The 14,689-nt window shown below is 42.1% G+C and overlaps 1 protein-coding gene across 1 annotated transcript in view; it reads right to left on the bottom strand.

The window, feature by feature from the left end:
* Positions 1-14,689, bottom strand: part of LOC106612130 (teneurin-2) — a 211,840-nt gene that overhangs the window by 40,536 nt on the left and 156,615 nt on the right. Inside the window, exon 15 of the mRNA XM_082955517.1 lies at positions 808-1,075. Coding sequence (XP_082811643.1) covers positions 808-1,075 — 268 coding nt within the window. The remainder of the gene's footprint in view (positions 1-807; positions 1,076-14,689) is intronic.

Raw genomic sequence — 14,689 nt, 5'->3', positions numbered from 1 at the left:
CTGTCTAGACCAGACCTTTCCAGACCAGACCTGACCTGTCTAAACCTGTTCAGACCAGACCTGTCCAGACTAGACCTGTCCAGACCAGACCTGTCCAGACCAGACCTGTTCAGACCATACCTGTCCAAACCAGACCTGTCCAGACCAGACCTGTTCAGACCTGACCTGTTCAGACCAGACCTGTCCAGACTAGACCTGTCCAGACCAGACTTGTCCAGACCAGACCCTTTCTCCTCTGACCCCACTTACACCTCGTTAAGCCCATAACCCAATTAACATCGTGGGTGTTGGGTTCACTGTCCCAACAGGCAGTTCTGTGACAGATCAATTTCTCTCCCATTATGCAACAGTGTTGAAATGTTGTCATATCACCAACGCTTGATTAGCATAAACACACATATTAGTTGAAGGCAGCTAGCTGCTGTAGGGACTGCAAATATAGGTGCATTGTCCCCTTCAAAATATATCTATTCAAAGTAAAGTAACGTTGGTTATGTAATGAATCGGCTACATTGAGGCAATAGAGTGTGTGTGGCTGGTACACTCTTGTCTGTTCTAAGAGATGACAGACTTGACACTCTAAGCCCTGGGTGGCAGTTAAACTCTCCTCTCCTCCTGTCACTCAGACGTAACCGCGGCAGCCGTAACCGTGATGAAGGGTTATTAGCTGTCAAGCAGAGTTGGCAGTTAGTGAAGTGAGTTGGGGGCCTTGGCACCCTCAGAGCTATTACTGCTCACAGACAGACACACACGCACACACACACACACATATGCACGCACACACACACTCTGTCTATACACACTCACCGACAGCTTCCGACAGCCCGTAGACTCTCTGTCCATAGGCATCTGTTTTATCCCAAATGTAGGTGTAGGCCAGGTTGGGCGAGGCGTGGAACCACTTCTGGAAGAGATGTCCCTCCACAGCCACCATCAGATGGACTTTGAGCAGGCCCAGAGACACCACGGCTGGGGTCATGGTCACCTTCAGCAGGCTGCGGTAGCCCGACGTCCTGGAGCTCAGGTAGCACAGCTTCAGACTGGTCCCTGGAACATCTATCATCTCATGGAGCACCTGCAGAGAGGGAGAGAAGGATGAGAGGAGAGGAGAGGAGAGGAGAGGAGAGGAGAGGAGAGGAGAGGAGAGGAGAGGAGAGGAGAGGAGAGGAGAGGAGAGGAAAGAGCTTTAGACCGGTGCCTGGAACACCTATCATTTCATGGAGCACCAGGAGAGAGAGAGAGAAAAAGCTTATTCTACTTTCCCCAACGCACAAGTGGTAATCTCCACCCTGCTACCATGAAAAGACTTCCACCCTGCTACCAGACAGTGGGTAAACGCAAGTATTTCCTGTGACTGTGCCTCAAAACCAAATGTTTTCCTGGGCCACCACTCCACCCTGGACTTGATCAGCCTTTATGACCAGGTCCACCTATACAAGGCAGCAATGCCCATCTTCGCCCGGACGCTAAAGGACATCACTCTCAAACGCAGCCCCAACACTTCACACAGGAGCAACAGATCAATAGACACACTGCCCAGACCAGCGAGACACACTGTTTTTGTTACGTGTTTGTTTGGTCTTCGTCCCCGTGCCTTTACACGGCACGCCGTAATTTGGGCTGAATAAAAAACCCTATTATGCATTCCTGCGCCTGTCTCCCGAATCCATTTATACCAACGTGACATGAAGGCGTAAACTTGGCAGTAGAAATTCTTAACTGTATATTTGACCTCTCAGCTTCCCTATCAAATCTAAAAATTTCAAACAGAAAACCGAAGAAAATGAACAACAATGACAAATGGTTTGATGAAGAATGCAAAAATCTAAGAAAGAAATTGAGAAACCTGTCCAACCAAAAACATAGAGACCTAGAAAGCCTGTGTCTACGCCTTTACTATGGTGAATCACTAAAACAATACAGAAATACACAATGGAAAAAGAAGGAACAGCACATCAGAAGTCAGCTCAATGTAAGTGAAGAATCCATAGACTCAAACCACTTCTGGGAAAATTGGAAAAACACTAATCAAACAACAACACAAAGAATTATCTATGCGAAATGGAGATGTATGGGTAAACCACTTTTCTAATATTTTTGGCTCTATAACAAAGAACAAAGAGCAAAGCATATACATGATGAAATACAAATCTTAGAATCAACTATTAAAGACTACCAGAACCCACTACCAGAACCCAACTACAGGACAAAATAAAAACCCTCCAATCCAAAAAGGCCTGTGGTGTTGATGGTATCCTCAATGAAATGATAAAATATACAAATTCCAGTTGGTTATACTAAAACTCTTTAACATCATTCTTAGCTCTGGTATCTTCCCCAATATTTGGAACCAAGGGCTGATCACCCCAATCCACAAAAGTGGAGACAAATTTGACACCAATAACTACCGTGGGATATGCGTCAACAGTAACCTTGGGAAAATCCTCTGCATTATCATTAACAGCAGACTTGTACATTTCCTCAGTAAAAACAATGTACTGAGCAAAAGTCAAATTGGCTTTTTAACAAATTATCGTACAACAGACCAAGTATTCAACCTGCACACCCTAATTGACAAACAAACATACCAAAACAAAGGCAAAGTCTTCACATGCTTTGTTGATTTAAAAAAAGCCTTTGACTCAATATGGCATGAGGGTCTTCTATACAAATTGATGGAAAGTGGTGTTGGGGGAAAAACACACGACATTATAAAATTCATGAACACAAACAACAAGTGTGTGGTTAAAATTGGCAAAAAACACATTTCTTTCTACAGGGCCGTGGGGTGAGACAGGGATGCAGCTTAAGCCCCACCCTCTTCAACATATATATCAGTGAATTGGCAAGGGCACTAGAACAGTCTGCAGCACCCGACCTCACCCTACTAGAATCTGAAGTCAAATGTTTACTATTTGCTGATGATCTGGTGCTTCTGTCACCAACCAAGGAGGACCTACAGCAGCACCTATATCATCTGCACAGATTCTGCCAGACCTGGCCCCTGACAGTAAATCTCAGTATGACCATAATAATGGTGTTCCAAAAAAGGTCCAGTTGCCAGGACCACAAATACAAATTCCATCTACACACCGTTGCCCTAGAGCACACACACAACTATACATACAGTGGTTCCTCCTTTAAAAGTTGTGATCTGGCACCGCAGGACTTAGAATTACCCTATGTCACGGCTTCATTGCTACAGACCACCACAAGAGGGAGTTTGAGCACTCATTATGCATTTGGGTCCCAAGGTTTTTATATGACCAATCATATCGAGTGGTTCTAATGACGAATTTTGACACGTTCTTCAACAAAGATGGCTGACAAAACATTACGGTGGAACCAAATGTAAGTAGTTGTAACGTCATAACGAGTCAAGTGTAACCGTGTAGGTTCCGTCCCTCTCTTCGCCCCAACCTGGGCTCGAACCAGGGACCCTTGCACACATCAACAACTGACACCCACGAAGCATCGTTACCCATCACGCCACAACCCTACTTCAAGTCTCAGAGCGAGTGACGTCACTGATTGAAACGCTATTAGCGCGCACCACCGCTAACCAACTAGCCATTTCACATCGGTTACACAAGCAAAACATTTGCAATTGAGATTAATGTGTTAGTTAATGTAGAGACAAACGTTTGTGCATATTTTTTTGTCATAAAGTTAATTTACGAAAATCGCTACTTAGCAAGTTATCTGACTAGCTAACATTAGCCAGCTAGCTAGTGTTAGGAGAATTAATTTGTAATTTGTGTTGTTTAATGTTTTAGGGACTCTTGAGAAAACCAGCAAACCAGGCTGTCGTCTTGTGAAACAGTGGATGTAAAGAATCTAGCTAGCTAAAGCATTTACTGCAAATTGAATGTACAATTGTGTAAGCTTGCCTTGCAATGCAGCTGGAGTAATATAGCTAGCTAACTATTTATTTGCTTATTGTGTAGTGGAAGATAAAAATAACTGTATGCCTTTATTGTGCCAAGGATGCAAGTCCTATGCACTATAGTTATTACCATGCATGAGATCCCCACATTGTAGCCTGTACATTGAATATATTCACTGATCATGTACTGTAGTTATTACCATGCATGATATCCCCACATTGTAGCCTGTAAATTGAATATATTCACTGATCATGTACTGTAGTTATTACCATGCATGATATCCCCACATTGTAGCCTGTGCATTGAATATATTCACTGATCATGTACTGTAGTTATTACCATGCATGAGATCCCCACATTGTAGCCTGTGCATTGAATATATTCACTGATCATGTACTCTTCCTTGGCAAATAAAGGTGCGGTTCAGGTATGAATCTCTGAGACATTATTTTTCAGTCATATCAAACTCCATTATTTGAATGATGCTGTGTCTGCATGTATGTATTACAATTATACACTTGAACTGTGTTTACCACTCCTGCTCCTGGGACATCAATGATTATACATTGTAACTATTCAATAGACTAGAAACATGATTGATTTGTAATTCATATATACAGAAACAAAAACTATGCATATTTAACTCCCTTTATCTGCATTAATCTGAGGACACAGGATATTATTTCAATGAGATACTTCATTTCAACCAGTGGAGAATGTGAAACGCTTTATTGAAAGAAGTTCATTATCCAGGTGTTCTAAATACATAAATGCATTATAATTATGCTAATTGTTAATATTATATTATAAATACAAGTTCAATCTGTACTTCAATGCACATATTGTGTGCATTATAAAATGAGGAAGAAAGACAAGGTGTGGAGAGAGGTGTAGAAGACAGAAAGGGAAAGAGGTAAGAACAGCGACAGACAGCATATGATTCATGAATTACAGTGCTACCCTAATATTTTCTCAGTTCATCACAATCGCGGTGTCTCCTAACCAGCCTTGGGCCCCCGGTTGGCCCAAAGGTTATCTTAAGAGTGGGTGAGGTGGCGTTGACGGGACTGGCTTCCTCTCTCACATCAAAACATACCTTCAGATGAGAGACAGATGGATAGAGAGAGTGCATGATTAAGCCTTGTTTTTTATGTTCTAACACGGTCAGTCATCATAATCAGGAGGTGAAATGCAAAACTGGCCTTGGATCATTAACTCTGGGACTACTACATCTCTGTCTGTATTTCAATGTAAAGTATCTCTTTAATAATACTTCCTGTTGACCCGACCAAGTAACATCTCACCTATGATCATGCTGTGCCCTCTGTATCAGCCAGTTCAGATGCGGGAGTGGTTCACCAAAACAGCTGATATAACCTAGAGGATTTAGGGAGAAGGAGAAGAGGGATGAAGTGAAGGAGAGAGACTGTTATTGTGTGTGTGTGGTCTCACCTGGTGTCCACACTAAGTGGCTACAGAGTACTTTATGCTGAAAAACAGACATTTGAGGACAAACAATAGAAGATAATGTCAATAGAAGATACTGTATGTGACGCAGACACCTATCGGAGTGTACCTGAAACATTTAAATATAGAGGGCTATGTGTCTCACCACTTGGTTATTGCAAGGCTAACCCCCAGGGAAATCATGACTTGGCAGCAACAGATAGTCCAGTGAAAATGGCTGTGTTTATGTTGTGTAAATCTGAAAATTAGCAGCTGACATCTTAAGGGTTTTTTAATTAATGCATGTGAGACAGGTTCCGTGTACAACAAGACAGGCAGAGTTGGAGAAAAAGAACTCAGAACAGTTTAATTACCTCTGGTTATGAACACTTTTGCCAGCAATAAAGCTTCCACGGCCTGTTCCTCGGACAGTGAACATCTGGCTATATCTACATTTTCGACCCATTGATCAGCTCGCTCTCTGAAAGTAAAGAAAACAGCTTATTTTTTTAAAGATATGAAAACAATAACTAAGCTATGACCGTTCAATCTAAAGCAGCAGATGCCACTTTTAGGATACGTCAATACAGCCCAGTGCTGCTTACCTGAGATGCCATCTTCGTAGGTGTCCGCTTTGACTTCCTTTGTGTCGGAAAGAAGTTGCTTTCAGAACAATTATTTTTGATTGAAAATAAAGAAGGTTTTGCTCTCGACAAAAATACACAAATGTACCTCCATAGCATATAACAATTTGCCTGTGAATAACCACACCTTCATACAAACGAAGATGCTGCCATATCCTGCCAGCACGCCCACAAGCGAACCACTCAGGAGCAGAATGATGACACGTGGAATGGGAAAGGAATGAGATGGGAACAACAATTTGTTGCAGGTTGGGGAGCGGGGCTAATAGCTGAACAATAGACTATTCAACCTTTACTAAAGGATAGTCTAATAGCCGAGCTAGGTGTGGAAAACCCCCCTCCTATCACAGACCAGGTTTGCCCTAACGACCAAGGGGTAGCTTGCTACTCAATGTAATAAAGTAATGACTTTTCAAATACGTTACCTTACACGTTATGTTGGCTGACAATTTGTTAGCTACGCTGTCCTTACGAATCACATAACATATCATTACAGCAGTATGTACCGGTATGTTAGCTAGCTACCAACGTTAGTTGGCTACTTATACATCAAACTTGCCAGTGTATTAACTATAGGCTATCTAACTACCCAACGTTTATTGACTTGATTATTCCCGTCATTCTTAGCTTAGCTAAATGGAATAGACGTTGTGCTTTCTCAATTGACATTCAGGTGCTTTTCGTAAATTCGCTCTGGCTATCTATAGGCTGGACAATAGAACGAGTCAGAATTCAGCCAAGGCTGAAAAACGGCTTAAGAACGTTGGATAAACTGGAACACTAGCATGAGCCCATAGCAAATGAATGGAATTGAACGTTCACAGACCCTGTTTTGACTTTTTTTGTGATGCTTAGAATTCCATAAAAAATGTATCCCTTTTTATTTACCACTACAATCTGTTCGTCGGACGAAACTGGAAAAAACAACTTGTGTAGAAAGTAAACATCCGCACCTCGATGGTGCTTATGTCTGCGTAATGAAAAAGTAGGGAAAAAATTACAACTTCGGACTATTTCTGTTCTAGCAATCGATGACAAATGCCTCTCCATTAGAAAACAATGGGGGTAGCTCAGCGTTCCAAGGGCAAAAAGTATTTTGGGGCTAGCATTTGATGACAACCGAGCTAGCTGCCCAGGCTTACATAATTAGAAAGAGGAGATTCTCATAATTAAAATGGCGTCTGACTTGAAAAAAATCAAAATATACACATTGCGAGATATTTTGCGAAATAGAAAGACATGCCTATATTTCCCCCATAGGAAACAATGGGAAGACCGCAGAGTTCCAATATTATTTTTGTTGTTTACATTTTAACTATTCTGCTAAAAAAAATAAAGGGAACACTAAAATAACACATCCTAATGGCAGTCAGGCTACCTCTGGCGAGCACATGGAGGGCTGTGCGGCCCCCCAAAGAAATGCCACCCCACACCATGACTGACCCACCGCCAAACTGGTCATGCTGGAGGATGTTGCAGGCAGCAGAACGTTCTCCACGGCGTCTCCAGACTCTGTCACGTCTGTCACATGTGCTCAGTGTGAACCTGCTTTCATCTGTGAAGAGCACAGGGCGCCAGTGGCGAATTTGCCAATCTTGGTGTTCTCTGGCAAATGCCAAACGTCCTGCACGGTGTTGGGCTGTAAGCACAACCCCCACCTGTGGACGCGGGCCCTCATACCACCCTCATGGAGTCTGTTTCTGACCGTTTGAGCAGACACATGCACATTTGTGGCCTGCTGGAGGTCATTTTGCAGGGCTCTGGCAGTGCTCCTCCTGCTCCTCCTTGCACAAAGGCGGAGGTAGCGGTCCTGCTGCTGGGTTGTTGCCCTCCTACGGCCTCCTCCACATCTCCTGATGTACTGGCCTGTCTCCTGGTAGCGCCTCCATGTTCTGGACACTACGCTGACAGACACAGCAAACCTTCTTGCCACAGCTCGCATTGATGTGCCATCCTGGGTGAGCTGCACTACCTGAGCCACTTGTGTGGGTTGTAGACTCCGTCTCATGCTACCACTAGAGTGAAAGCACCGCCAGTATTCAAAAGTGACCAAAACATCAGCCAGGAAGCATAGGAACTGAGAAGTGGTCTGTGGTCACCACCTGCAGAACCACTCCTTTATTGGGTGTGTCTTGCTAATTGCCTATAATTTCCACCTGTTGTCTATTCCATTTGCACAACAGCATGTGAAATTTATTGTCAATCAGTGTTGCTTCCTAAGTGAACAGTTTGATTTCACAGAAGTGTGATTGACTTGGAGTTACATTGTGTTGTTTAAGTGTTCTCTTTATTTTTTTGAGCAGTGTATAAAACAACGTGAGCAGGTCTCATTGCCAACAATAGCGAAGCAGGCATTGTGACTTTGAACAATAAACTGGGAATAGAACGTTTGGAAGGCGAGTTGGTGCCACGGGGCTCAATAGAGCTAAAGGGAGCTGGCAGGGTGAAAAATGCACTAAAATAAGGTCTGTTTTTTCGCGATTACTTCAAAACGACAGTAAGAAACTGGGAAATATGGTCATATTATGAAACTGGGCTCCACGGCGGATGTAATGAACTAGTTATCAGAAAATAACGTTGCTAAAAATGAAATGTGTCCAGCTTACTACCTACATGGATTTCAGAGCACTCTCGTCTGAGTGTACCAGAGTGCAGAATAATTACTTTACGAGTGCTCAACACCTGTTGAATATGCCCGGTGTCAGTAAACGTCGGAAGAAAAGCCTAATTAAATTGTTTCCAGCAGCACATTTACAGTCACCAACGCTCTGGTTAACAAGAAAACTGACTTACCAGCTCTGCTAGGGCGAGTAAAATGGTCAGAGTGGTCTCATTTGTGTCTGGAAGTAGCTAGCCAACGTCAGCTTGGGTGCCTGACTGCCGTTGTAAGGCCAGAACGCTCAAATCAACCCTAATCCTCGGCCCAAATGTCCAGTGTGCACTCCGTGAGTGAAACGGTCTGAATTTACAAACTGACAATGCTCTGAATTTATGAGCATCATGTTGTACAGCTCCATATTTTCAGTTCCATCCTAACAGAAACCCAGAGGGTTTTTCATATTTCATGGAGTAGAAACACCATAATATTAATCAAATTAATTAAGCAAGTACCAGTCAAAAGTTTGGACACACCTACTCATTCCAGGATTTTTCTTTATTTTTACTATTTTCTACATTGTAGAATAATAGTGAAGACATCACAACTATGAAATAACACCGGTCTCCTGCGTGCCCTGCATTCTGTAGTACCGACATGGCCTCCTCTCCCTTATGTAAGGAATTATGCACTTTTCCATGTTTACTACAGTATGTATTGTAGACTGCACAGTAGCCTAATAAACAAATAACCACATTTCGTTAATAAAATAAAGATAAAAAATACTTTTTCAAAATGCAGATGTTGATTTAGTTATGGATTATGGAATAAAAATCACTGATTTACAGAAATATTGGAACAAAGTTGTCTAATGAAGGCAAACAATTTAGAATCCTCCAATCCTGTAGGCTACTCCCGACAATCACGTTGTACAGTGCCATATTTTCCATTCCATTTTTTGTTTTTCTCTGAATGGAAACACCATAATATTAATGAAATGAATTAAGCCAAATTTCTTAAAATCAATCCCATATACTATGATATTACAAAGAAGGTTTTAAATTCTCTGTTAATGCCAATATGGAATACTATCAAATGCTTCTTGAAGATGCCCTCTGGTGGTAAAACTAGCAATGACTTGCAGTAACAGAAGAAATGGCTGTGTCACGTCCTGACCAGTAAAGGGGTTATTTGTTCTTATAGGTTGTCAGGACGTGGCAGGGGGTATTTGTTTTATGTGGTTCAGGGTGTGTTTGTGTATGTGTTCATGTGGAGGGGATATTTGGTTTATATGGTTCGGGGTGGTTGTGTATGTAGAGGGGTATTTGATTTATGTATTCCGGGGTTTTTGGGTTATCGTTCTATGTTAGTTTATTTCTATGTTCTGTCTAGGCGTTTGTATTTCTATGTTTTGGTAATGGGGATTGGGGCCTTCAATTGGAGGCAGCTGTCTATCGTTGCCTCTGATTGAAGGTCCTATATTTAGGAGTGTGTTTGTTTTGGGAATTGTGGGAGATTGTTTCTTGTTTAGCTGTGTGCCTGATGAGACTGTCCAGTTCGTTTTTTTTTTTTGTATATGTTGTTTGTGTTTTCCTTCTTCACTAAATGAAAAGAAGATGAGTATACATTTTCCCGCTGTGTTTTGGTCTACACCCTACGACACCCGTGACAGGCTGAGAATTAAATGACGTGCCACAGAATGCTGCAGCAGCACGCAAAGTGTGCCGCAGTATAACGCAACTTTTAAAGGAGGAACCACTGTATCTTGGCCTAAACATCAGCGCCACAGGTAACTTCCACAAAGCTGTGAACGATCTGAGAGACAAGGCAAGAAGGGCATTCTATGCTGTTAGGTTCTAATTTTGAGAAAATAACTCATGGGCACGAGAGAATAGGGTGACCAGATGTCCCCGTTTTCCGGGGACAGTCCCCATTTTTGGTGGCCTGTCCCCGGCTGGAGCTGTCCCCGGAAATGTCTCAGTTTTTAACTGTGCGTTAAAAACAGACCACAAAGTGAAATATTTTAATTGGCAAGAAAGACCGGGCAGCAGAACCTATCCGGTTGACGTCTCAATCACGTTAGGCCAACAGAGGGGGCTGCTTGCTATAGCATTCACTCTTCTTCTACTAACTACTTGCTCGCGCTAGTTTTAGAGAAAACTGCTGTGGAAAACTTGGCCAGAAGCTAGCAAGTGTCAAGTGAATCCACAACATCACCACAAACTTATTTCCAAGCCAGGTAAGTTACAATCGTTTGAGATACTATCTTGTGGTGTTATAATGTCACAATTTATTATATAGATGGATGATCTGCTCTATAAGGTTTTAAATAGGTCATGCTAGCTAACGTTAGCTATGTAGACTAAGTTAGCTAGCTACTGTTATGGTAGCTAGGTTAAAAAACATTCACATGTAAACATGCAGTGGACGGGCTATTTTGAAAATAAGATTATATTAAATGAATGCACAATTAATTACGAGAATATTTTTTGTAGATTCCAATTTTAATGCTTTGGCATTATAATAAGTAGTGTGAAAATATATTTAGAAATGTTCATGGGTAACATTAGTAGTGGAGAGGAAGGCTGGAGGAAGACTGGATAGGAAGAAGAGTGAAGGGGATAGAGGAGGAAAGGTGATTACAGAGCCTGTCAATTTATTATTCCAAACAATGTTTTTGAGATAAAATACAAAAATGAGGCAAGCAATGGGAATCTGTTAATCAAAGTATTTTATCTATTAGTATACTATTTATTAATACAGATTGGAGAGGAAGGAGAAGGAAAAATTAAGGGAGTAAAAAGAGTGAAGCAAGGAGAGTGTAGAAGAGTTAGGTGGAAAGGTGAAGAGAACGAAGATGAGTGAAGAAAAAGTTAAGAGAGTAAGAAGAGTGACACGGAGAGTGAAGAAGAGCAGTCAGAGGAGGTACAATGACTCTTTCCAAGAAACGGAAATGCACTTTTTATGAAAAACATGATGAGAGAATTTCCATTTATATGCTCAGGTCAAGACGATAGAATGGTTCACTGCACCCTTTGTAATTCCTCTCTTTCAATTGGCAGTCGGAGAAGAACGGCAGTGGTAGAACATCAGCAGACGAAAAAGCATAAAGCCTCTCTGATTGCCCGTGTTGGTATGCACTCTGTCACCACATTCTTCAAGAAGGTAGAGCCTTCCCAGGAAGAATATGGTTTAGCTGTGCAGGAGGCGGTCTTTGCATACCACACTATGCGACACAATCATAGTTACAGATCTATGGACTGCACAGCACAACTGACACATAAGCTTTATGAGCCAAAGTTTACATGTGCTAAGACAAAATGTGAAGACATAGTGAGTAACGTGGTAGCACCATGGGCTAGGACAAAATGTGAAGACATAGTGAGTAATGTGTTAGCACCATGGGCTAGGACAAAATGTGAAGACATAGTGAGTAACGTGTTAGCACCATGGGCTAGGACAAAATGTGAAGACATAGTGAGTAACGTGTTAGCACCATGGGCTAGGACAAAATGTGAAGACATAGTGAGTAACGTGTTAGCACAATGGGCTAGGACAAGATGTGAAGACATAGTGAGTAACCTGTTAGCACAATGGGCTAGGACAAAATGTGAAGACATAGTGAGTAACGTGTTAGCACAATGGGCTAGGACAAGATGTGAAGACATAGTGAGTAGCGTGTTAGCACCATGGGCTAGGACAAAATGTGAAGACATAGTGAGTAACGTGTTAGCACCATGGGCTAGGACAAAATGTGAAGACATAGTGAGCAACGTGTTAGCACCATGGGCTAGGACAAAATGTGAAGACATAGTGAGTAACGTGTTAGCACCATGGGCTAGGACAAAATGTGAAGACATAGTGAGTAACGTGTTAGCACCATGGGCTAGGACAAAATGCGACGCCATAGTGAGTAACATGTTAGCACCATGGGTAACTACTTTGGTAACACAGGACCTAGACTAGGTTGAATTTGTGTCCCTGTCCATTGATGCGTCCAAACATGGACATGTAAAGCTGCTGCCAATAGTAGTCAGATATTGTAAGATATATGATGGCAGCACATCTGTGGAAACAAAACTGCTTGATTTTGTTGAATTGAAAGGAGAAACAGCAGAGGAGATTTCAGCTGAGGTCCTGGTGGTCATCCAAAAATGTAACCTGGACAACATTCTCTGCCGACAACAAATACCAACTTTGGAGGACTGAATAGGCTGGGGTGGGTCAATGTCCATACCAAAGTTAAAAATGCTCTGCAGCGGGAGGTGATTGGCTTAGGTTGTCCTGCCCACATCATTCATAACACGGCCAGAACAGCTTTGGATATGATGTTGAGTACCTGCTCACAAAGATATTTTCATATTTTCACCGTCAGAGTAGATAGACTGAAGAGCTTTTGTGAGTTTGTTGGCCAGTAGTACCATAACATTTTAGGACACAGCAATGTTCGCTAGCTGTCCATGCTCCCTGCTCTAGAAATGGTGTTGAAAATGTATGTGCCATTAAAATCCTTTTTACTTTCTGAAGATAAATGCCCTGTTGTCCTGCGAACAATGTTTGAAGATCCACTGACTGAACTTTGGCCTTTGTCCATGGAAACCTGACGTATTCAGTGACACGATCAAGATGCTTGAAGGCCAGGACCGCTGTGCTGTAGAGTCAGCTGCAATTCTGAGAAACGTTGAGGCAAAATTGACTGCAAGACGTGATGACAACTTTATTCCAGTTTTGGTCAGAGGACTTCTGAGAGAGCTAGAGGAAAATGGAGCCATGTCTAAAGAGAGCTTTCTCAAAACATCCCAATCATTCTTCACTATGGCTGTGAACTACTTGCAAGCATAGGGAAAGCACACAGATAATCTAAAAGATTTACATTGTCTCCTTTTAAAAAGGCAACCTCAGCGTGAAGAGATCCAGAAGGCAGCAGCCACACTGCAGGAAAAATGCCCCAATGTGACCATCAATGAGGATGCATTGTTTGACGAGGTTACTGGCCTGCAAGAGTTCCTAAAGGGGGATCGCTTGAAGAATGGAAAACATCTGAGACACCGCTTAGTCAGAGATGGAGCACGGTGGTTACCCACTTCAAAGATAATGACATCCTACACACTAACCTGGCTAGATTAGCGTCTGTTGTCATGTGCTTACCTGGAAGTAATGCACCAGTCGAGAGAATGTTCTCCCAAATGAATGATCTATGGACAGCAGCAAGAAATAGGTTCACTGTTCTTACCATCAAGGCCATGCTTATTGTGAAGACAAACTTCAACCTCCCCTGCCAGGAGTTCATGGAAAAGCTGGCCAAAGACAGAGCAATCCTGAAGAAAATACATTCTTCTGAGAAATATACAGATTAGGTTGGTACAAGTATATTATGTAGTTACCAACCTCATCAGCATCTTATTTCTTTATTATGTTGTTAAGTATTTCACATATACTATTGTCTCTGTTTTTTCAATTTTGCTCATGTTCTCTTCTGCTCTTATTCTACCAGGACCACTGAATGGCTGTTCAGATCGGACAGTTCTGTCTTGTCTGTAGTGTTTCTGTAATATAGTTGTTTTCTCTATCACAGTGAGCCTGTTAGACTAAATACATGAAACCGGAATTGTCCCCCTTTTTTATTTCATGGATAATAACATTGGATATTTTAATGATATATTGACCTCCGAACTGGAAATGTCCCCAGTTTTCATTTCAGAAATCTGGTCACCTTACTAGAGAAGCTTAACCTGTTAGGGCTAGGGGGCAGTATTGACACGGCCGGATAAAAAATGTACCCGATTTAATCTGGTTACTACTCCTGCCCAGTAACTAGAATATGCATATAATTATTGGCTTTTGATAGAAAACACCCTAAAGTTTCTAAAACTGTTTGAATGGTGTCTGTGAGTATAACAGAACTCATATGGCAGGCAAAAACCTGAGAAGATTCCAAACAGGAAGCGCCCTCTCTGACAAGTTGTTGTTCATCTTGGCTCTTTTTATTGAAGACTGAGGATCTTTGCCGTAACGTGACACTTCCTATGGCTCCCATAGGCTCTCAGAACCCGGGAAAAAGCTGAATGATATCAAGGCAGCCTCTGGCTGAAACACATTATCGCGTTTGGATAGTG

This window comes from Salmo salar, chromosome 09, assembly GCF_965601325.2.
Source record: "Salmo salar chromosome 09, fSalSal1, whole genome shotgun sequence".
Taxonomy (NCBI): Eukaryota; Metazoa; Chordata; class Actinopteri; order Salmoniformes; family Salmonidae; genus Salmo; species Salmo salar.
Note: the sequence above shows the minus strand (reverse complement) of the source record. Positions and strands in the feature narration are given on the sequence as shown.